Raw genomic sequence first — 23,413 nt, forward strand, 5'->3', positions numbered from 1 at the left:
ATTTGATATAATAATAATAATAATAATAATAATAATGAGCAAAACAAAAATATAATAATAATACATTAAAAAAAATAAAATCATCGCGTCATTTTGAACATTAGGCCCTACATATCGATAATTTATTATCAAAGATGAGTGAGACTACATTCACTATCTTGCCTGAAAAAAATATACATTAATTTTTTAACTTTGGAAATTATAGAACAAAATAATAATATTAAAAAAATAATAATAAAAATATGTTTAATAATGAAAACCACAATAGAATAACTAATATCCAACGTATTTTAAAATGTGTTAATCAAAATTAAATGCAAGTTGTGCTTTTTTGTCGGTAATATCCACAAGAAACAATAGCCAACAATTACACCTGGGAATACCCATAAGTCCATTGGATATATTAAAAGGTACGTTTCCAATAAAATGTAATAACACTAATCCATTATATCTACCTGTAAAGGAGCATAACGTGATCGTTAAACTTCCATCATCAAGCCGCTTTAGGCCAAAGAATGGGGGTATAAATAGTGGATGATGCGCGTCTCCCCTTCACTTGACATGGTCATCTTTGGCGGGCACTCCTGCTAAACGGTAAGTACAAAGTTTGTAAAGTGTATCTTCTGTTATCATTCAAACTGTAAGTATTCTTTTAGTTGTTAAATACAGAATAATGGTAATGTTTTTAAATACCACTTCTGATAAAAAATATAAAAGTTTACATGTGATCTACAAACAACGAAAATTACCTTCATGGTTCATTCAATTCTAGGTACTGTATTGTATCTGGATTATCTCCAGTATAATAGGAATACAACATCACACGTGTTTAAATGTATCTCTTAAATTTCATATTATACCATAACCTAACCCGTAACATAGTCTTAAATGATACATGTATCACATGTGATGCAAATTAGAAGCTGTTTTACCAAATATGACTACGATACTGGGAAAATATTGTAGTGGAGATGCAGGGAAAAGTACTGAGCTTTTATTACCTCGTCTCTTTCTTACTGTACTTTCAATGTTTTATCGTTATTAATTTTCAAATAATAGATGTTTATATAATAGAGGCCATATAAACATATTTTGCATTTCTTTGATTTTTATTTGAGCACATAAAACAAGGCCATATACATGGCTGCAGTCGCGTGCTCATGTTGTGTTTACCGAACACCGATCAACTGACCAACACTTAAGCGTTGCACGCCACTAACAACGGCTAACAATTGTCATTTTTTCTTCAGAAACAATGCGTATTTTCATATTGTTGTCGCTGCTAGTAGCAGTAGTCACAGGCTCTCATTACCGAGGTGGATCCTTCAATTATGAAAAGATAAGTGAATCAGAAGTGAGTAGTTTAATATTAAAACAAAATAACACTTAATCTCCACTTATTATATTTTTATAGTCTGCTGAAACACAGGTTTTAAGCAATTTAAGCCTATAATAACAATAAAATTACAATATACACCTTTTTCATGCTTTTTTTTGCCAGAATAGATTTACCGCGGAACACAGAAATCAAATTTCTGATTTGCCGCGAAACACAGAAAGGAAGTTTCTGATTTACCGCGGAACACAGAAATCAAGTTTCTTATTTGCCGCGAAACACAGAAAGCAAGTTTCTGATTTACCGCGGAACACAGAAAGCTAGTTTTTCATTTAACGTGGAACACAGAAAGCTAGTTTCTGATTTACTGTGAAACTCAGAAAGCTAGTTTCTGATTTACTGCGGAACACATAAAGCAAGTTTCTGTAAAAAGCTGTAAAGACGTGTTACAGTCTATTTACACATTTTATTTGGAATAAACGCCTCGCTTTTATAATTTAAAAAAAAATGGTGTTCTGTCTTTTTGCTCTTTTCACCACTCGATCGTTGGTCAAAGATTTAGTTTCCAAAATGACTTTCATTACAAAAATATGCCTACGAGAGTTGGAACAATTACAGACGTATATCGCACTACAATTTTAATACAGTTATTCGTAACTAAACTATTAGCCAATAACATAAACCCCAGATTGTTCAAAATATATCGCCTCATAGTTCGTCAATGTATCTTCTATTGATTTTAAACATTGTCATCCTAATATATTTTAATACAGTTATTAATTATATTTTTATATTATTAGTTAATGGTTCGATGGAGACTTGCTGCAAAACGTTCATGGGGTCCTGAGTACGAATGCAACTACGCCGGAGAACACCTTGAAGGCGAATACAATGGCATGTTACGATGTGTCGACTGCGAGGCTAACCAGTTAGTCGACGGCCCGCTCGAGTATGATTGTATAAGCTTCAGCGAAGATCAGAACTGGAGTATCGTAGAAGGATCCACGACATACACCGCAGATCGTTCAAAGTTCAAACTAATGTAAGTGAACAACCAATCAGGATCAGTTACATTGCTAGATAAGTAAGTAAACAACCAAGATTGTTACGTAAATAAACAAGGCCATATAGATGGCTGCAGTCGCGTGCTTAGTGTTTACCGACCGACCAACCTACCAACTGACCGAAATTACTGAACATGTTTAAAAATGTTGAAATGTTTAAAATCAGTTATATTTTTTTAATTTACACGTGCGTAGCCTGTCACTTTTGACGTGCTCGTATAACGTAATTTCGAGTTGAAAAGTAAGTCAAGAAAACAGAAATCGGGCAAAAAGAGTTGGCAATAACATTTAACGCGCAGTGCGCGCGCAAAAATCTGCGCACTCATGGCAATTTTGTAAACGCTTAAAATTGCCTGAAACGTACTCTTATTTCATCGAAAATAAATTTTGAAAATTTTAAGTGCGCGTACGCATGCGTTACATGCGCTACGCACGTAATTGTATTGCCATATGATGATTTATGCCCTGAAATTTATGAGTACCAAATTTTATTTAATTGTGATTCATGGTTGTGAAGATATGATTACAAACGTGATTTCATTAAATCGTGCGTAGACCGCGTAATTTTTTATTGCGCACCGTGAAAACATAACCACATCGATTCCTGGCCATAAGGAATATACTGTGAAAAATTGACTTAGCTAGATTAAACTGATATCAAGATAAGGTCAGAAAGCGATAAAACGCATAGTGATACCGGACCGACAGACAGACCGACAGACCGACAGACAGACCGACAGACCGACAGACCGACCGACATAGTGAACTATAGAGTCGCATCCACGCGACTAAAAACCAATCAGGATCAAGTTAGATTGTTACGTAAGTAAACAACCAATCAGGATCAGTTAGATTGTTACGTAACTAAACTATTAGCCAATAATATAATAGCAAACCACAGAATGTTCCAAACTTCATAATAGCCTCTTATTAGTTCGTCAACGTATCTTTTTATTGATTTTAGACATTAGCATCCTATTCATACGGTTTCATGTCTACACTATAAAACTTTAGGTGACAAAAAGGGTGATGTGCGCATAATTATATGGATTTGATGATGTCATATCACTACCATATTTAAGGATATCACTACCATATTATTTAGTTTGATAGTGTATACAATACTATATATGTCTTTTTTAAGCTATCAAATCGAGCCGATTAAACAGTGTCAGTATTCAAGTAATTGGATTGATTTAGTAAACTACGGACGAAGACTGTGCTGGCGACTTGTTACCAAAGTAGATCTTACAAAAGACAACAAGCACTCACCCGTTGTGACCATGTTGCCCGTTTATACAGTAAGAGCTGGATGCAAAACTGTGATACCTATTGAAGGTAATTTTAAAACTAAAGAACCTATTATAGAAAGAACCATACGCAAAGCTTGGTTCCAAAATAATTACGTAGCCATAACATCGGCAAAGATTCGAGGCTTACTCGCTCCATTGCTCTGGTGGTGGAACGAGTCTTCTCGGATATAGACTAAAACACGTAGGTCCAGTGTACACATCTGGCTCATATGCACGTTAAAGTGCCTAGTACATCTTTCGAAATGAGAAGGAGGTTACTAGTACTAGTACACACAGCCACTGTCACGTCACTCACACACACTGGGCACTGTGTGAGAAACGTAGTTTACTACTGAACTGTCTTCCCAGTACGGTATAAAAAAAATTAATAAATACAAAAAATACAGTAGGCCGCTACAGTGCAACGGAAGTACCAATTAAATTGGTCTTCGCATTGAAGCTAATAATAATGTGTCTATTTGCGTTGATGTTTAGCCTCTGATGCAGACGGTGATACTGTTCGATGTCGATGGGCTAGATTAGAGGACGGCGAATGTCCCCTTCCAGTAGGCGGTAAGAGCGTTTGTGGTCAAGCTACAAGCAAGACTCTACTGGATGAGGTTAGTCAGACAAGGGCTTAATGAAAACCTTATATTGGGTATTCAGAGACGAAAAGGCTGGTGTCAAGTTAAACTAGATAGAGCATGTAGCCGGTTAGTTTGACCGAAACAATTCCATGCAATATGAATGAGGCTTTACAGAAGGACAATTGCAATCAGTATCGTACTACAGACTTAAGTGGCATTCAGACTTGCCATAAAATACACTTGTGCGTATTTTAAAAAGTATAAAGTCGAGCCGTATGGTATGCCAATATATAAGTATATGTTATTGCTTAATTCTGTACTTACGTTTAGGAAAAATGTGAGCTCACAATCCCAAGTTTAGATTCTCCAGGCTGGTATGGCGCATCAATAATGGTTGAAGATTTCAAGAAAGATGACTTGACCGAACCTCTCAGCTCTATTCCATTTCAATTCCTCCTGAACGTAACAGAACGTACGTAAGAAAAGATTTCAAACAAAATGGTGTAATGTTAGAAGATTTTAAAAACGATGATTTAAAGACTGAAAATGATCTTCTTTTATTCAAATTCATGCCACTATTTCTATATCCTCTGCTTCCATTTTTACAATTCTGTATTATATATTCACAAAATATCATATCGTATCATAAAATATATGAAATTTTGATAGTTCTTATACATGTATTCATCGACTCCATTTTGTTTTCTTATTCATGTAGCTGGAAGCTGCGTGGGCCCTTCTCTGATTGGTCCTGAGTGTGAAGTTTTAAAGCCTGGACAGCAATGGAGCGGAGACATTTCAGCTAGCCTTCCTTCAAAGTCAGAAGGAACTAAGTAAGTTGCAACTATCCCACTAAGTAAGTTCTATCGACCCACACACATAAGTAAGTTATCAATTAAGTTGCAACGACAAACGCGCGCAAATAAGTAAATCCGTCGCATTGCCAACGTCTCATCAGAAGCTGAATGAATCCGTGAATCCGGCAATGCCACATAATACGTATGATGTTATTTTTGTTTGTTTGGCAGCATCATAGCTTTGCTGATGAGTCCACCAACTGGTATGACATTTGAAGTTCTGACAACTTTACCAGCACCTACGGCGTCTGCTACATTGACGTACACTGTACCAGAAGAGGCATCCGGGGTCTTAGCATTCTGCTATACCGCTCTTGATAACAACTGGTAAGAATAAGAACTAAATTCAACTGGCAGTAGTTAGGTTAAACTGGTATGAACTAGATTAAACTGGTATAAATTAGATTAAACTAATAAGAACTAGATAACACATAAGAACTAAATTCAACTGGCAGTAGTTAGGTTAAACTGGTATGAACTAGATTAAACTGGTATAAATTAGATTAAACTAATAAGAACTAGATAACACATAAGAACTAAATTCAACTGGCAGTAGTTAGGTTAAACTGGTATGAACTAGATTAAACTGGTATACATTAGATTAAACTAATAAGAACTAGATAACACATAAGAACTAAATTCAACTGGCAGTAGTTAGGTTAAACTGGTATGAACTAGATTAAACTGGTATAAATTAGATTAAACTAATAAGAACTAGATAACACATAAGAACTAAATTCAACTGGCAGTAGTTAGGTTAAACTGGTATGAACTAGATTAAACTGGTATAAATTACATTAAACTAAAAAGAACTAGATAACACATAAGAACTAAATTCAACTGGTAGAGAGTCAATGTTTAAACCAAATGTTTGTTTCTTGCAAAACAATGCCATATACATGCCTGCAAATTTAAGTTAGTTTTTACCGACCGACCATCCGAACATCCGACCAACCGACCGACATAGTGAGCTGTAGAGTCGCCTTGTCCGCGTCTAAAAATGAGTGAACGTGCACATACTAAGTGGCTCAGTTAGGCTTAGCTAATTGACACGTGAAGTTGGCTTCGTGAACCAAATTACCGCTTTCTGTACTTTGGTGGATAGATAACCAACTTACCCGGGCAAATTACTAGGCCTGCAAGAGAAAAAAACAATTCAAGATCTACATTCATTGTTGGTATGTTCAATTATCTTTTCTCTTTGCAGGGTTCAAGGTGATCCAGTATGCAGCAAGTTACTCATATCTAGTAAGTCTTATGCAATTGTGTTAATCGATAATAATTTTCTTTCGGTCCTATAATCGATTTCACTATTCGATGATAGTGAAACTTTTCTTGTCTTACAATAATTGATAGTAACTAACTGAATAACAGTCCGAATTCAATTGTTTTTATTGTATTTTTTAGGTGATGAAGTGACTACAGAACCAATCGATAATGAACCTCCTGCTCTAGTTCCCGCATTATCAATTCCAGCTCCAGGTGCAAAATTCTCAAATAAACCTGGCCAAGGAATCCCGAAGACATGGCGATTGACTTTCTCAAAACCGGTAAGAGTATCAATTTGTTTATAAATGTTTTGGGTTATTAAACTCAGATATTTATTCATTCAATCTTTTATTTCGGAATCTCTGGTCCATAAAAGATAAAATTAGGCCTACGTATACATCAATAAAAAAAAAGAATTAAAACTGTACTAATTACTATACCTCATCTCAGGATGGCATTACACCTAGAGAGTATCTTTGATTTATATAAGACGTTGTCTATTTTCTATATTCTTACTTGAATTATAAAAATCATAAAAAGAAGGAAATTCTATATTCCGTAAACATGAGGCTTGCACTACAATGTCGAGGCCATTGCAATAACATTCTTAACCCATTATTGTAGAATACCTGAAGAGATCGCAAGATATCCTGATTATAGTTGTACCATAATGTAGCACACAATATATATTTACACAATATCTAAACAAAACACATCGACAGAACACACAGACAATACTCTTCTGACGACAAGTACAAAACAAACGACAATCAGCTAACTTCATTCGTACTTTTATTTACAACATATCTGGATTATTACCAGACTCCCCAGTATTCACAAATGACGTGTACAGATCTTCCTCTCTATTTATGCCCGTTTATGCATTACGTCATTCATAAATTACTCACGCATAACGGAATGTAACTAGCGCCATCGCAGTATTACAACCAAAATATTCTAAACTTTTTACTCTTTTTATTAACTGTCATGGTGTGCTTAGTGATTGAGCATTAATAATACAGTATACAACTTCTTCTTTTGTTAATGAATTAAATTTCCATACAGTTTGATAGACCAAAAACAGAAGCATTTATTCGAATTAAAGCATCCGGTAAAAAAGGCCTTCAACAACTTGCAACATTCAACGTTGCTGACCCAGAAGAAGTTGCATTTGTTGACGGAGAAAAGAGTGCTGTTTTAGAGTTTAAACCACCGTTAAACAAACTCAAAGATGGTGCAAACTTTATGATCGAGGTTGATGCTGGTACAGCTGTTGTCTATAAGAAAGATCTCTGCGGCAACGCACCTGCAGAAAATGAGAATCCGGTTTCGATGTACGGCTTCGAAACCGAGAAGTGTAAATCTATACCTCCGCCGAAAATATTGCCAGCCGAGTCTATACCTGCTGAAGGTCAGCCAATGGCCACTGGGAAGCCTTGGCAAATCAAGTTCAGCAAAAAGGTTTAGTTTTTATATTGTCTATACATTATATAGAACTGTCATTGAATCAACGTTTTAGGTGAATGAGCAGTTACACGATTAAAAATCAATTAAATCGGCCTATATAGATAAAAACAACAAATACTTGAGCCAAACCACACCATAGCAATTATATATAGTGTCTTCTTTAGACTGTTGTTGGTACATTTTTTATTTAGTAAAAAGTAAAATGAATAAATAAACTGTACTTAGGATTGAAACTACTTTCCAAAAGAATAGCTTTAAAAAATAAATTAAATTCATGATTTGACAAACTTTTTGACTTTAAAAGTGGATCTAATTTGTTCAGTGATACCTAATTTTAAATGCTATGGTGTATCATATCCCTTTAAGAACCAGGTGGAACTGTTTCAGTTCGGTTCGATCCGTTCAATGTTAAGGTCATTTCTTACAGATAAAACGTCCATCAAAGCCTGCATTTATTAAGATCATAATGGTAGATGGAAATGTCGAGGCAGCTAGTTTTGACGTAAGTGACCCATCCCAGGTGGTGTTCCCTGATGATGACCAAACGGTGCTGCGCTACACTCCAACTTTTGAAATGGAGGATGATAAACAGTATTCGCTTTCTATTGGAAAAGGCATTGCAGTGGCCGCTAAGACATCAAACTGCAAAGGCGATCCTAAAGTCAATGACAATGTCATGGCGAATTATAACTTCTTGTCCCGTAAGTACTGAGCTAACTGTGATCTTCAATTTTTTTTCGATGACAATGCTTTACTTAGAATAATGTTTCAACGCTAATAAACTTTAAAAAATTGCAATACTACTTGTAGGCTTACATTCTTTTACTAAATGTAATTACAAATGCGTAGTTTGATGAACATTATTGATAATCCTTGTTGAAATTATTTTTAATTTACTAGCACCTCCTCTGAAGCCGTTTTCATCTTGCGATGAGAATAGTATGACTTTCTTTGTACCACACAAATATGTTAGTAAGATTGAACCAACCTTACTCCACCTACATGACAAACGATGTACAGCCAAGAACTTTGATAAAGATTATTTGATTGTTAAAACATTCTACGATGAGTGTGCAACCAAATCTAAGGTAGGCCTCCATACATTTTATTCAGACTAATCTTTTGCAAAGTAACCATAAGTAACTCCATAAACCAATCCGAACAGTTACACAGTAATTCCACCCAATACACAAGCGGTATCAATATTTTGCAATGATAAGCATCATGCAAGCATGCAGTATGCGTCCTGACAGCAACCTTCATCACATTATGTGATACTGTATATCCTCGTCCTCTCCTGACATACGCTAAAGTCTTCTTCAAAGGCGTATGGAACTCATCTTGTATTCTTCGCCACTTTATTCAATCGTCCTTATCTTCTGAGGAAGTTTGTCTATAGTATCTTTCTTCTGATTCTATCTCAGATAAATCTTTCCAATAAATCCAATGTTTTACTGATGTCTAAGCGCTATAAACTTGTATTGTATGTTGCTTTCTTCAGAGATTGGGACCGAATTCCATGCGTTATATGAACACTCTGCGCAGCACACCAGAACCTGTTTTCGCCGGTGCGTCAGCCACACGAAAAGTCCACGAAGTCGATATACGTTTTATCTGTGACGTTAAAGGTACCGGAGTAAACACTCCACGATACAACTCCAACAATGGCGTGGAGGGAAGAAAGTTTTCAGGCAGTACCAACATGAAAACTTACTTAGCATTGTACACGGACAAAACCTTTTCGAAGAAGACAGAATTAAAGTTTCCTAATGTAAGCTTCAGTGATGTTTTGTACTTTGGTGCAAACGCAGACGACTCTACAAACCGTTTAGAGATTGAAAGCTGCCGGGCAGTGGCTAAAGATAAAACGTGTACCGATGACGATGAGCCCTACGTCTTCATTGAAAAGGGGTAATAATAATAGTTAATTCTCATATAATAGCGCATTATTATAAGCAGGCTCTCAATGCGCTGTACTACATAATTTACGTAAAACAGAAAATGGCAACATTTAAGATAACTGAAAAGGCTTGTTGGTTCTTTGAAGATTTCAAAGTAACACACATTTCGATTGATAATTCCACAACGCTGGAGTTGACATAGGTAGACGTCCTAGTCTTTGACAAATTGACATACCACCTGAACTAAGAGCTAGCTAAAGCTCTGTCTACACTATCAACAAGTTTGATGTACCCAAATATGGTGGTGATATGATGTAATCATGTCTATATATGGGCACGTTCACATCAAATAAAGTTTGATAGTAAGATTATTACACTGTTGTTTCTGCTAAACACTTAGATGTATTAGTAAGTATTTTTTTTATATATTTTAGCTGTCCAGTTGATTCAACTGTGAGGTTCCTTGACTCGACTGATTCCGAACTTCGATTCAGTATCTCAGCGTTTGCTATCATTGGAAAGGGGCTCGATCATGATGTAAGTAGTTTAGTATTACATTGAGAACAACTTAAACATGTTGGAAAGGGAGTATGGGACTCAGTATAGATGTTTAACAAAGTAATTGCTTGAATGTTTAGGTTGTGGGAATTCTTAGGTTGATAATGGTAGGCCTACCATATTGTTAGGCCTCGTCTACACAACCTATAGGCCTATCCAAGATGTCCACTGTATAAAGAATGTTGTGTTAACTGGGCGCTGTCCATTCGAAAATTAGAATAACTACTATACTGTACAGTAGTTATGTGATAGACAATCACAAAACCTTGTCGAAACAGCTGCAAACTCGGAGTTTGCAAACAGAAGTTCGCTAGTGTAAAGCTTCTCTGTCGGTCGTTGGCAATGCAGTATGATTCTGATGACTGGTTTGAAAACTATTTCTTTTTTCTATTCAGGTAATTGTACGTTGTCGGATGGTAGCTTGTAACGCAAGAAACGCTGATGACTGTGATAGACTCAAGGAAGCCAGAAGCTCATGTGGACCTGCTAAAGGATAAACTGTGAAGCCGTCAGCTTGCACCAAGAACAATTGAACGATATCGACAAACAAATCTTAAGAAAGGAGGTTAAAAAGTGACTTTGTATTATTTAGATATTAATTAAAACAAACGTTAGATCTACATGTTTTAGGTTATTACTGTAAGGTCTTCGAGATCTTCAACTTCTTGGTCTACTCCTGGCGAATCTTAGTGTAATGGTACCTAATTATTAATTGTCATGTTATGGATATAGGATACTGAATAACCTCTCATGACATACAAGAGCTTCTTCTTCAAAGGCGTACGGGAAGGGGCTTTTGTATGTCAGCCTAGATCTACGTGTTTTAGATATCTATGTTCTTAGATATTCAACTTCTTGGACTACTTATGGCCAATCTTACTGTAAAGTATAATGTCGCCTAATTACTAAATGTCATGTTATGTATATAGGCTAGATACTGAATAACCTCTCATGACATACAAGAGCCTCTTCTTCAAAGGCGTATGGGAAGGGGCTTTTGTATGTCAGCCTAGATATCTACATGTTTTAGATTATGTTCTTCGAGATCTTCAACTTCTTAGTCAACATATAATCTTACTGTAAAGTGTGCCTAATTATTAAATGTCATGTTCTAATAAATAAAATTAATGTTGATGTATCAATATTGAGTATTGGTTTATCTGTCTGTCTTTTTAGTCTGTAACTGTATTTAAAGAGTCAATAAAGTGTTTATATCTTCTGCGCATGTCTATAAACCAATAATCGTTGAAAAGAACTGACAAAACGATTCTGACCAACAGGAATTAAGAAGGCATATTGCTTTGGTTTTCAATCGAAGATATCAGACAAACTGCACCTATCTGGATTCTATCCTGACTGAAAGTTAATTTGCTGTAAAACAGTACTAACACATTTACAGACGGTGTTAGTCAGTCAACAACTAGTAGCAGCTGATCTCGCTGTATTAATAAACAAATACCCCATTCCTTCTAGCACCTGCAAACAATGCGTACGTTAGGCCTAAGACTTAGCCAAAGAAAATAGCTGCAGAGCTACATTTATTCGCATACTGTAGCAATAGATCGAATAAATACCGCTTTCAATAAGCTCTGCAATAAAACATTTAAAAATGGTATAGCCTACAAGGTAATTGCGGTGCTTGTTTGATAACACTGAATGCAAACTGTTAAAAAAGTTAAAGGCTCAACTCACATTATTCACGGCATAACACTGTCATGTCACATTTAGATCAATAAGTTATCTCACTCCTTCAAAAGTTAAAGATACGATATCAACCCTTGTATTAAGAGCGTGGTTAAATGATGTCGAATCATGGGGTGTTCTATTACTTTACAGGGACATTTCTAGATATTCAGAATTTTTGTTTTTTAGCCATTATTTCCTCCATGACCTTGTTAGTATTATTCTATTGTAGTGGTTAAAGAAGATTGTTCAAAAGGAATTGCACATTATATTAGTCCAAGTGGTCGTATTCTCCAATCACAAGTCAAAAAAGTGGTAGTGACTGTTTAAATTTAAAGATGTTTCCTTCCTTAAATGTGATTGGTGAATACGTCCACAGGGTTGGTTCGTAATATTATTTGTAAAGAGCATCCGTTGCCTATCTACTACAACCGCATATAAAAGAAATACTATACAATCTTCATAATTTGCATATCATCGGAATTTATTGATTTCAAAATTATCAACTAAGCAAACACTTAGGCCGATGTCTAAAATCAGATCATATTTTTCTAAATTAATTGTTAAACGGTTTAAAATATTGCATGGTCAAAGTCAGCAGAGTCTTTCCTCGGTAAATGTAATCATTAATACATAGTAATAGCGATATTGTTAATTATTAATTATGAAGTTATAATATTTCTATCAATTTGTTGGTACATCAACTCTGTCTGCTCTTCTTTTCTAGCCCTCCTTTTCTAGCCCTTTCTTGACGGACAGTTCCTGGCCTTGGCCTTGATTGCTGCACATTCGTCCGCGTTCTTAGAATCACAGGCGACCATTCGACATCTTACAATTACCTATCAAAGGAACCAGAGTACAGTATTATTTTGTTTGATGTAATGTTCATATCATGCGCTGTGGTAAGGTGGGAAAATGTAGTATGGTAGCACTCTCTCAAACAAGTGGCTACAATCAGCATGCATTTACCACAAGTCTGTAACGTCCAGTAGCGGATCCAGGATTTAGAAATAGGGAGTGGAGTACTGAAGTGAAGTAATGAACTTAATTTGATATCCTATCTTTTGCATAACAATTTGTGAAATTTAGAGTAGCCCTGGGCCGGCTCCCTACCCCCTGACGTCGTTAAATCATGCAAAGTACACAAAGATTTCACCGACACATTAAATTACGTGAGAAGAAAATGCTTGTATGTTGGAGTGAGTTTTGAAAAGAGCAAATTTTATTAGGGCGACTTGTATTCAAAGTATATGGATCTAGTAAAAGGGTATTACTTACATTGTGGTCCAATCCTTTCTGGATCATTCCAAATGACGTAACGCTGATTCGTTTCTCGTTTCCGGATCCACTGATTCTTACGGTAGGGTCGACGGGGCAACTGTAAAAAAAATATGGATATGGATATGTGTACAAAATATACAATGGTAAACACAATTGATTGTCTGTTCTTATCAGTTATTAATCAAAGCCTCAAGAAATTGCTTAAAGAGTATTGGGATAAAGCGTAAATTTGCAACTATACTACTTCAGTTGCAACTACCTTTCTCATATCCGTATTTTCCGTAAAAAGTCAAAACTTTGTACCTTATTTAAAAAGTCCCTGTCTTGCAGTCATTTACATATACACACATTGTTTAAATATTTCTGTAAAACCAAGTCTGTATACTCTACAATGGGATTTCCGCTATCTTCAAAGGAATTAGTGTATCATTGTTAAAGTTTTTTGAAAGAAATAACTTACCCATTTTCAATGAAGACATATGGGTCATCATATCTTGTGCATGTCTTATCTTTAGCGAAGGCGCGACAGCTATCGATCTCAAGCTCGTGGGCAGAGTTGACAGCATGTCCAGCGAAGTACAAGACATCTGTGAAGGAAACGTTAGGGAATCTGTTGGTGAGGACTCTGGAGTAAGACCTATCGCTGTAGATGGACAAGTAGGTGCGCATGTCTCCAGAATTGGTGAACTTCTTGGTGTCAACGCCGTTGTTGGAGTTGAATTGGTTGTCGTTTACTCCAGTACCAGTGACGTCACAGACGAACTTAAGGTCAACCTTATGTGGTTTTCGTGTAGCGGGAGCACCAGAGAAGATTGGTTTTGGATCACTTCTGAGGGTATTGATGTATCGCATCTTCTGTTGACTAAGACGCTGTAGAGAAAAAGTGTAAATATTGGTGAATAGCACTGTTGTAGTAGTAGCAGGTGATTTGTTTATAAATATTATTAAAGAGTGAACACCACCCGATGAACGTCTTTGTAAATGCGGCGAAGTGCCCATTTACTGCATACATTGCCATAACCTTGTGTCTTATTTTCAATTGAAGCTTTCTTTATTACTGTCAAAATTTGTTTTTGAAGTTCTTAAAGTTAGTGAAAATATTATCTAAGTTTGTTATTGCTATTTTCTTGCTTGTATCGCCTGTACTATTTTTGTGCCATGTTGGACACTGTTATCCCCAGTTGTCAATAAAGAATAATAAATATTACATAATGATAACACTTACTTTGGATTTAGTTCCGCATTCATCATAGAATGTTGTTACTGTCATCCACTTAGAGTTTCGGCTCTTGGCTGTACATTCTGGATCGTGAAGGTGGAGAAGTTCTGGTGCCATGTCATCGACGTATTTGTGTGGAACGTGGAACGTCATGCTGTAGTCACCACAATCAACGTATGGTTCTGGTGGAGGTGCTGTAAGAAGAAACGTTTTCAGAACTTATTACAAAGATGGTATAATATAAGGGAAATAGATACATTAAGATGGAAACAAAACGAAAGTTTATGCAGTAAATCAAATTAGAAGACCGTACGTGATTTGAATCCCCATGTTGTTGGTGGATTTGGTTTCTTTCCTGGATCATCGCCGCCACCGCCGCCTTTGCCACCTTTTCCTTTTCCTCCCTTTCCTCCTCCTCCGCCGCCTGAAAGAGCTGAGCCCATTTCGCTTCTGCATGGTGATGGATTGACTGCCATTACGACGCCACCGTCCAGTTGAAGAGTAAACAGCATGCCGTCTTCAATGCCTGATGGTTTGTTGAATCGAAGGATGGTTGGGTCATCTGATGGGAATTCTACATCACTGGATTTAGAGGCGTCAAATTTAGCCAACACCTTTTGGCTTGGAAGTTCCAAAATTGAGATGTATGCACGGTTGGTTGGTCGAACAATCTAAAAGACGGTTAATAATAAATTACTAGCAGGTAAATGCACAAATAAATAATGAATGAAGAATGTAATGTATTTCAACGACGTGTTCAATTAATATTTTAACCAATGTAGGCCTATTACTGTACCTTTTTGTTGAATTTGATTTTCCATACTTTTTCCTTAGCGGTTTCGAAATCTGGTGAGGGAATAGATTCTTCTGGAATGGCCATTGGTGGTGGTTTAGGCTTGCATTCAGCCGTTTGGAAGGGGTACATCAAGCCTGGATTAGGACTTTCTGCTGGAGCGTTACCACATGGGTCTGGTTTGTAGACAATAGCTGTACCTGAGTCAATCTCAACGAAGTATTGCACACCATCCTTGAATTTTTCTAGTGGAGGTTTGAACTCAATTATTGAACTCTCAGTTCCTTCGACAAATTTAATTTCATTAGGATCGGCAAAGTTGAATTTGGCCAATTCTTTGAAGTCCATTCCCTTTCGGTACTTAAGTCGAGCGTATGCTGGTTTGCGTGGTCGAGCAACCTATAAATTAAAATTGTTTTCGTCATTATTAGACCTAAAATTAAAGTGGATATAAAGTATATACATTTGGTTAATCAAGTGACCTTGAACTTCAGAGAAACAGAGGAATTATTTGTGTCTTTGGTGATTAAGGATGATGAAGGATTGTTTTATCACACCTCAGGAAACCACAATTTCCCATAACTTCATTCTTCATGGAAAAATAATATAAAAGCCACAAACACATAGATTAGCAATTCCACACCCACATTGCCATCATGCAACACGAATTACTATTATTATAGATACTTGTTTGGTAATTACTGACCGAAAGAATTACACAAGCGCACTACTACCAACCTGAAAATAACAGGCCTCTATTATTACATTACTATTACAATTACCAAGCCAATGTTTTAAACTATAAACCCAACTGAATGGTACGGACAGTTTAATGTTGAGAATCGAGCCTAAAACGTGGTTCCCACTAGAACGCAACGCAGCGACGTATTGACGCAAAAAGTGATGTATTGCGTAATCAAGTGGGAACCGTCGACGCGGTAGTGCTGCAAACATCGCAGGTTTGTTTTCTAGGCGGGGGAAAATACAATTATTGGAATGGCATTTTGTTAAGTTGCGTTACGTTGCGTCGCTAGTGGGAACCAAGCCCAAGTTACATGCATAGTTAGATAATAATGCTTACTGGCTTGTTGAAAGCGAGTCTCCATGTCTTAGGCATTGGGGTTTCTCCTTTCTTGTTACCATAGACTTGTCCTGGTTTAGGAATTGACTTAGCCATGAGTAACTGAGCGGGTTCGGCTTCTTCTTTGTCCTTGGGCAGATCCTCTGTAGAAATATAATGAAAATATACAGCGTGAATAAGTTTACGAATAAATCTATGTCTAAACTATCAAACTAGTTTGACACAAAAGTGTGATGTGCCTAAATATGGTAGTGATATGACAAAATGACAAAATATTTGGAATTAAAGATATGTTTCGATAAAGATTTATACGTACTTGAGATCATAATTCGGCCACATACCGGATCACTTTGTACCCTGAACAAAACAAATAATAAAAATATTATCATACGATTTTATATCTAATTATCTAATTATAAACATATTTTATAGGCCTAGATATACTAATACCAATATATTCCAAAATGTCTATAAGCGATAAAATAATTATGTCTTGATAAACAAACTAACCAGTTGTTATCGAGAGCGGTGTAGCAAAATCCGACAACTCCTTCTTTTCTGCCAGCTGTGTATGAAAGTTCCATAGATGCCTCGCTTCTTGGTAGGCTAGTGGTGATCTTAGTCTTCATTCCTGCTGGGGGACTCATTGGCATAGCAATGATACTGTAAACAATTGAGAACATTTTTAAATATCAACGATATTGGTCGCTATAGAAATACAATAGTTGGTTTTGTGTTTGCAAACTTCTAAACTTACGTTTCGGCGTCTGATGCTGGAAGAATTCTTGCTGTTACAATTCCTGTCCATTTCTCACCAGGTCGGATGATATCACAAGCTGGGCCTTGCACCAATGGACCTACACAGCTACCGGCTGCAAGTGTAGATGGTTTAATAGTATGGTTAAACTTAGTATAGTATTAGATTAAAACAAGATTTTAAAATGAAAAACAAGCTGAATACAACTGTACTACATTTACTTGATAAGCCTCTTTATAAACTTTGCACAGAATGAGGATTCTTCACCGCCTAATATTAGTGATGGCTGTGGAACCGAAACGTTAGACCACGTACAGTAATACCAACTTATATTTGACTATTGCTAACCCGTATTAAGTAGATTTATTTATAAATTGAAAAGTGTTTTTGATATTCGAGGGAAGGACAAAGGCAGGATATCAATGATCGATTGATAATCATAATCGATTGGTATTGATTAATACTTACGTTCTGTTACGTTTAACAGGAACTGGAATGGAATTGTACTCAGTGGCTCATTTGACTTCTTGTTCTTAAAATCTTCCACCATGATGGATGCAGCATACCAGCCAGGTATACCCATCTTAGGGAATTCCAATTCACATCGATCCTATTGAGAAAAATATAATTTAAGTTCTGAGGAAAATCAAAATCCAAATAAAGTAACCAACATAACGAATTATATTTATATTTATATTATTATAAACTTAAACATGAAAACTCATGGTTGCAAAAAGGGTCACTCCAATGAGTGGGATTCTACAAAACTAAAAAAAAATCGTGTTACCGAAATAAAGGAAAACAAAAACGAAATTTTACAGGATTGTTTTTACCTTATCAAGAACTGCGTAATCGGTTGCCATTCCGCATACATGTTGGTCACTTCCGAATTTTGGTGGACATTCATTTTTGGCATCGACCGCCCATCGACATCGTACAATATCACCATCTGGGTCAGATGCTATAGTAAAATAAAATGCCAACGTAATTATTTGTTGTTTATACAATATACTGATACAAAGTAAGTTCAGAACTTTGACAAGAAACGAATGTATAATTATGTATGTGCATGGAAAGAAAATGTAAGGTTTAAGAAGGCAAATAAATGGACAGGTAATAGAATGAAACGCGAAATAAATTAAGGAAGAGTAATTGAAAGTGGAGAGTGAAGGAATGGGAATGGAAAAATGTGAAATGAAGGAACGGAAAGAGAAGCTAAATAAAAAAAAAGAATGAAAGAGAATGTTACGTAATGCAAATTAAACAGGATAATGAAGGTAAATTTGAGTATTAATTTATGTTGTGTTCTTACCTTCAATTGGAATAACACTTCTGCAGCCAGATCGAACAGTGAATACAGGCAACATAGTGACAACGGGTGAATGTTGATTTTTCTTAACTAAGTCTACTTTAGTTACCAATCTCCAGCAACTTCTTCCGGCTGCGTTTACCAGGTCAATCCAGTTACTGGCAGCTTTACATTGGGATTCAGGTTCTACTTGATAACTGAAAAAAAATGAATTCATTTCGCGTCTAAGGTTTCTGTTTGTTCTACAAAATACCTTACATTAAGATTGGTTATCACTAGGACGCAGCGCAAGGACGTGAGCAAAACGCAAGTGATTTGACCGATCACGACGTGATATATCATCCGTGTCGCTGTGATTTGTCAACACGCGTTGCGCCTAAGTCATTGTATGTCCAACAATATGCGTCTATGGTTAGTGTTCTTTTCTTAGCTTATTTATAATAAATCATTATCATATATTATTATAAAATAAACGCCATGAAACACTTAAAAAGCTGTAGAACTTACAAAAGTGTAAATTGTGGTCTATCTGCGGTAAATTCGGCGTATCCTTCGACAACACTCCAGTCTTGTGTTTCACTATACCCAACACAATCATAGGTCAAAGGTCCTGCAACCTTATTGTCTCCGGCGCAGTCAATACATCTCAATACACCATTGTATTCACCAGTCATTGTTTGGCCAATGTTCTTGCATTCGTACTCAAGACCCCATGATCTTTTGGCAGCCAACCTCCACTTTACTCTAATCTAGATAAAGTTAAAAAGGTGAAAGTGTAATTGCAGACCTTTCGATGACAAATTGATGAGGAGAGAGGTTAAATGATTCGAGTAAAAAGGGGAAAAAACATACATAAGAATGTTACATTAGTCAAAAGAAAGAATGTAAGTGATGATATTGAATAATTCTGAATTGCGTAATGTTGAAAAGAATGTTGAATAGAGGACCTTTGGCCAACAAGAAAAAAAAGGTTTTTTTAGGGGCATTGTGTTTGCTATGTATTTATATGTTATCGTTCTTAGTGCACATACGAACATACTGTATTAATATGTCTATAGAGATTGTTCTAATTCAGATTTAGATTAAAATTGTAATCTAATAAAACAGTTATTGTTTTTAGTTCACATTGCACATCTCCAGACAATCATGCAGGCAATAAACTTACTTGGTTTTTACCCAACTTCTCATAGCTGAAGGTACCACCACGGTAATGGCTGGCCTCTACTGCCCCCAGAACAAACACCAGTGCGAAGAGTACAATACCTTGCATTTTCGCTAAAATAAACGAAACAAAACATGTTAATAAAATAGTAAAACGATATATCTAACTAAACAAGTTTGAAAAGTACGTAATTTACCAATTGTATTGCCTTTGAAAAAAAAAACAATAATAATAATATATTCCTCCTAGCAATCTTCTTTGGATGTTTTTACATAAACTTTTTGCATAAACCTTTTTCATAAACCGTACTAATAAAGATCGTTTACTATTTGAAAAGCTAGGCCAAGAGGATTATTTTTTAAATGATAATTATGCTCCGTGTGTTTTAATAATAACGCTTTTTTATCTAAACATTGCATTCTATACGGTATTAAATCAAACATAAGGTTAACTAACTAAACTATTCACAGTATTCTAATTAAAATTTCTAGAAAATATAAATTCAAAATATGGAACTATAGAAAGTGTGTTTTTATGAGTCGTTACTATTGCTAATCTTACAAATGAGAAACTGCAATCATTTTGAGGGAACTGATACAATTCGTGGAAGTAAAACAAAACTTATTTTTCTAAAAAAAATGCTAATCAACTGAATATACTACTGTAAACTATATACACAAGGAGAACTTTTCTTTACGTATACGAAAGTTTAGGTAAAAAACTTTCGTTTAATAAATCTATAGTGTACGTTGAAAAACATTAGGCATATAGATATAATCATTCTGATATTGTCAACGAATATACAAAGCCAGCTATATAAATAATACTTAATATGTTATCACTATTTCTAAAAATAACTAGTATGCCTACTATCTAAAAAATTAAATAGTTTGTTGTTTCAAACATATTTATTTCAAAATCTATAACTGGTATTTTATCTATATTTTTCTTACAGTAATACACGTTACTATATAAAACAAGTTGAAAATTCCTACCTTGTGTTTAAACTCCTGTGCTAGATAAACTTCAGACGTATGGTACGTCTGCCGATCTGATGCTGAAACTTTCAAATAGAGGCGTTTATATATCTTTTTGGTTGTCATTTACTTCATTACGTCATCAGTTAATGATGCACATTTTTGTAAAATACATGTGGATTTCTCATTAAATTGCATTATATTAATACGGCTCATATAAAATGAATATACTTTACATTATTGCGTTAATATACAAGTTATTTGATAACGAACTTTTAATCGCTTGCCTTACTTTATCTAGAACAGTTTTGCTGACGTTTTAAAATTTAATATAGGCCTAAATCCAAACAGATGGTCGACTTAAAACTTTTAATTATATTACCCATTGTATTTCGTGATGATATTTCTGCTGTAAATATGGTTAAAACTAATGTTACGATAATATTAAACAATAGTTTCCGTATGGTTATTTCCTTAATTAAAAAAAAAACAATGTTAAATTGTTTATTCCTTGATTTAACAATCACTACTGCAGTTGGGTTTTTTTACGGGACCTCAAACATCATATCCAGCTATCCAATTGTTAAGGGTAAGGAAGAATTAAAAATTCTATTTTTTTAAACCTTTTTTTCTGGCATTTTACTTAAGAAACTTTAGGCCTATGCATACATTCTTCAAAATATAATTTATTTATTTATTGCATTCGTATTACAATCAAAATGTCGTTTAAACGGGTAGAGTACAGGATTGGTAATAAAAAATTAAATTAAACGTTTAGTAAAGTTAGGTTTGTTCTAAAAGAAAACAAGGTTGGTAAAGCAAGTAAAGTAAAATTGACACAGTCAAAGGTATCATGTCAACATTATTTTACTGCAGTTACTCCAGTAACTGCATTTTTGTAATGAAACAAAGTCTTTTACCGAAAAAGCTTTTTTTTATTACTAAAAATATATTCATTTCATAATATTCATAACTTAACGTATACAGTACATCTCTTTAAAAGTTAAGTTCTTAACACATTTACTTAGCGTGTTAATTTCTTACAGTATTCATTTTCTTAAACATATTCATTTTTTAACATTAATCATTTTAGCAAAAAGCTTGCTAATTATTGCATAAACTAAAACGTAAAACAAAATGTATTTAATGCAGTAACTGCAGTAGAATAATGTTGACATGGTCCCTAAAGGTCAAGGTCAAGAAAACAGACTGTAGTGGGGAACCTAATGTAATTCCGTGAGATTTTAATGCTCAAATTGAGTTCTTGGCAGTTTTGGAATCCTTAGTACTCACAGAATTCATATCAAAATGGCACTTATTTTTTACTCAAAACTGATAGTTAGCTCCTTATTTAACCACGTACGAACGTAATTTGTGTGACAAAGCTTACAATAGTATGATAAATCAGTCCAAAGGTACAATTTATAATAATAGCATATGGCAACCATATTGGAATCCAAGATGGCCGCCATTAAAAATGTATATAATATATGCATTTATGTATTTAATCATCAAATTATGGCTGCCATATGAATAAATAAATAATATTGAGAGAATATAGTATTAAAATATACGTATATATATAAATCCAAAGGCAAATTACTGAAAAAATGACAATGCTGTGGGTATCAGTGGCTGGATCTCATTGGAGATACAAAATAAAAGCGAAAAGCTAAATCAAAACGAGAAGTAAAACAGCCAGAAAAGTTAGCAGAGCTTTCGGGCAACACTAGCCCTTCATCAGTACAAGTGAAGGAATTTGGATAACGTCATAGTATAAAGCTGGCAAGTGCTGCCTGGGTGGACAGGAATAAAAGAAATATAACAAAGGGCGACAGGGTGGAGTATATATATATATATATATATATATATAAACACATCAGGCAATGAATATTAATTCTAAACCGTCCGGTGATATACTGAAATTTAATTAATTAATTTGAAACGATAAAGATGAGGAAATCTGTGAGAATGAGAAAAAGTCGCCCCAACCGAGACTCGAACTCGGACCGCCTCCTTGATATGCAGATGTCCTAACCATTAGACCACTGGGGCTTTCATGGTATTGTTCAAACTCGATTGGATAGCGACTCTTTAACATTCTCGGCGTGGTACGGTGGAACAGCACTAGTCCTCAGTTGTACGCACGCGCACCAGAGATCAAATTGATACGCCTTCATCTTTCTGTATTTTATTCACGAGGCGGGATCTCCGAAGAGATACTTTTATATAATTATATAAACACATCAAGCAATGAATATTAATTCTAAACCGTCCGGTGATATACTGAAATTTAATTAATTAATTTGAAACGATAAAGATGAGGAAATCTGTGAGAATGAGAAAAAGTCGCCCCAACCGAGACTCGAACTCGGACCGCCGGCTTGATATGCAGATGTCCTAACCATTAGACCACTGGGGCTTTCATGGTATTGTTCAAACTCTTTTGGATAGCGACTCTTTAACATTCTCGGCGACGTGGTACGGCGGAACAGCACTAGTCCTCAGTTGTACGCACGCGCACCAGAGATCAAATTGATACGCCCCAATCTTTCATATATATATATATATATATATATATAAATCCAAAGGCAAATTACTGAAAAAAATGACAATGCTGTGGGTATCAGTTAGTTAGCAGAGCTTTCGGGCAACACTAGCCCTTCATCAGTATATATTTATATATAAGTCAAATTACATATAATTTCGTAATTCCCAAATAATTAAGATGATTGTTTGTTTGATCTAGACCTTTTCTCATAATTTTAAAGGTAATTCTGGTAAAAGTACACATTAGGCTCAATGAACCGATGTGCCTTA

General features: G+C 35.3%; 2 protein-coding genes across 2 annotated transcripts; one reads left to right on the top strand and one right to left on the bottom strand.

Annotated features, from left to right (window-relative positions):
- Nucleotides 1-569: 569 nt before the first annotated feature.
- LOC140048592 (uncharacterized) lies at nucleotides 570-11,473 on the top strand. The gene is made up of 16 exons (XM_072093379.1): nucleotides 570-594; nucleotides 1,251-1,354; nucleotides 2,137-2,378; nucleotides 3,545-3,738; nucleotides 4,188-4,312; nucleotides 4,610-4,751; nucleotides 4,998-5,112; nucleotides 5,308-5,463; nucleotides 6,344-6,384; nucleotides 6,544-6,686; nucleotides 7,471-7,866; nucleotides 8,300-8,573; nucleotides 8,773-8,960; nucleotides 9,374-9,783; nucleotides 10,208-10,310; nucleotides 10,727-11,473. Exons 2-16 carry the CDS (start codon nucleotides 1,256-1,258, stop codon nucleotides 10,826-10,828), a joined length of 2,730 nt encoding a protein of 909 aa, XP_071949480.1. The 5' UTR covers nucleotides 570-594; nucleotides 1,251-1,255; the 3' UTR covers nucleotides 10,829-11,473.
- Nucleotides 11,474-12,477: 1,004 nt separating this feature from the next.
- Nucleotides 12,478-20,715, bottom strand: LOC140048684 (uncharacterized). Its single transcript, XM_072093485.1, has 16 exons — nucleotides 20,612-20,715; nucleotides 19,620-19,729; nucleotides 18,962-19,203; nucleotides 18,458-18,651; nucleotides 17,979-18,106; nucleotides 17,614-17,755; nucleotides 17,146-17,260; nucleotides 16,899-17,051; nucleotides 16,705-16,745; nucleotides 16,389-16,531; nucleotides 15,311-15,706; nucleotides 14,828-15,185; nucleotides 14,521-14,708; nucleotides 13,756-14,165; nucleotides 13,293-13,392; nucleotides 12,478-12,853 (listed from the first exon to the last, which is right to left on the bottom strand). Exons 2-16 carry the CDS (start codon nucleotides 19,722-19,724, stop codon nucleotides 12,752-12,754), a joined length of 2,817 nt encoding a protein of 938 aa, XP_071949586.1. The 5' UTR covers nucleotides 19,725-19,729; nucleotides 20,612-20,715; the 3' UTR covers nucleotides 12,478-12,751.
- Between the last annotated feature and the right edge of the window lie 2,698 nt (nucleotides 20,716-23,413).

Source organism: Antedon mediterranea, chromosome 1, assembly GCF_964355755.1.
Source record: "Antedon mediterranea chromosome 1, ecAntMedi1.1, whole genome shotgun sequence".
NCBI classification, from domain to species: Eukaryota; Metazoa; Echinodermata; class Crinoidea; order Comatulida; family Antedonidae; genus Antedon; species Antedon mediterranea.

Coding starts and splice junctions, on each gene's coding strand:
- LOC140048684 (XM_072093485.1), bottom strand. CDS start 19,724: ATGCAAGGTATTGTACTCTTCGCACTGGTGTTTGTTCTGGGGGCAGTA. Junction 15,186..15,310: donor AAATCAAATTCAACAAAAAG/GTACAGTAATAG, acceptor ACCGTCTTTTAG/ATTGTTCGACCAACCAACCG. Junction 13,393..13,755: donor TATGTCTTCATTGAAAATGG/GTAAGTTATTTC, acceptor TTTTTTTTACAG/TTGCCCCGTCGACCCTACCG.
- LOC140048592 (XM_072093379.1), top strand. CDS start 1,256: ATGCGTATTTTCATATTGTTGTCGCTGCTAGTAGCAGTAGTCACAGGC. Junction 2,379..3,544: donor CGTTCAAAGTTCAAACTAAT/GTAAGTGAACAA, acceptor GTCTTTTTTAAG/CTATCAAATCGAGCCGATTA. Junction 5,113..5,307: donor TCAAAGTCAGAAGGAACTAA/GTAAGTTGCAAC, acceptor TTTGTTTGGCAG/CATCATAGCTTTGCTGATGA.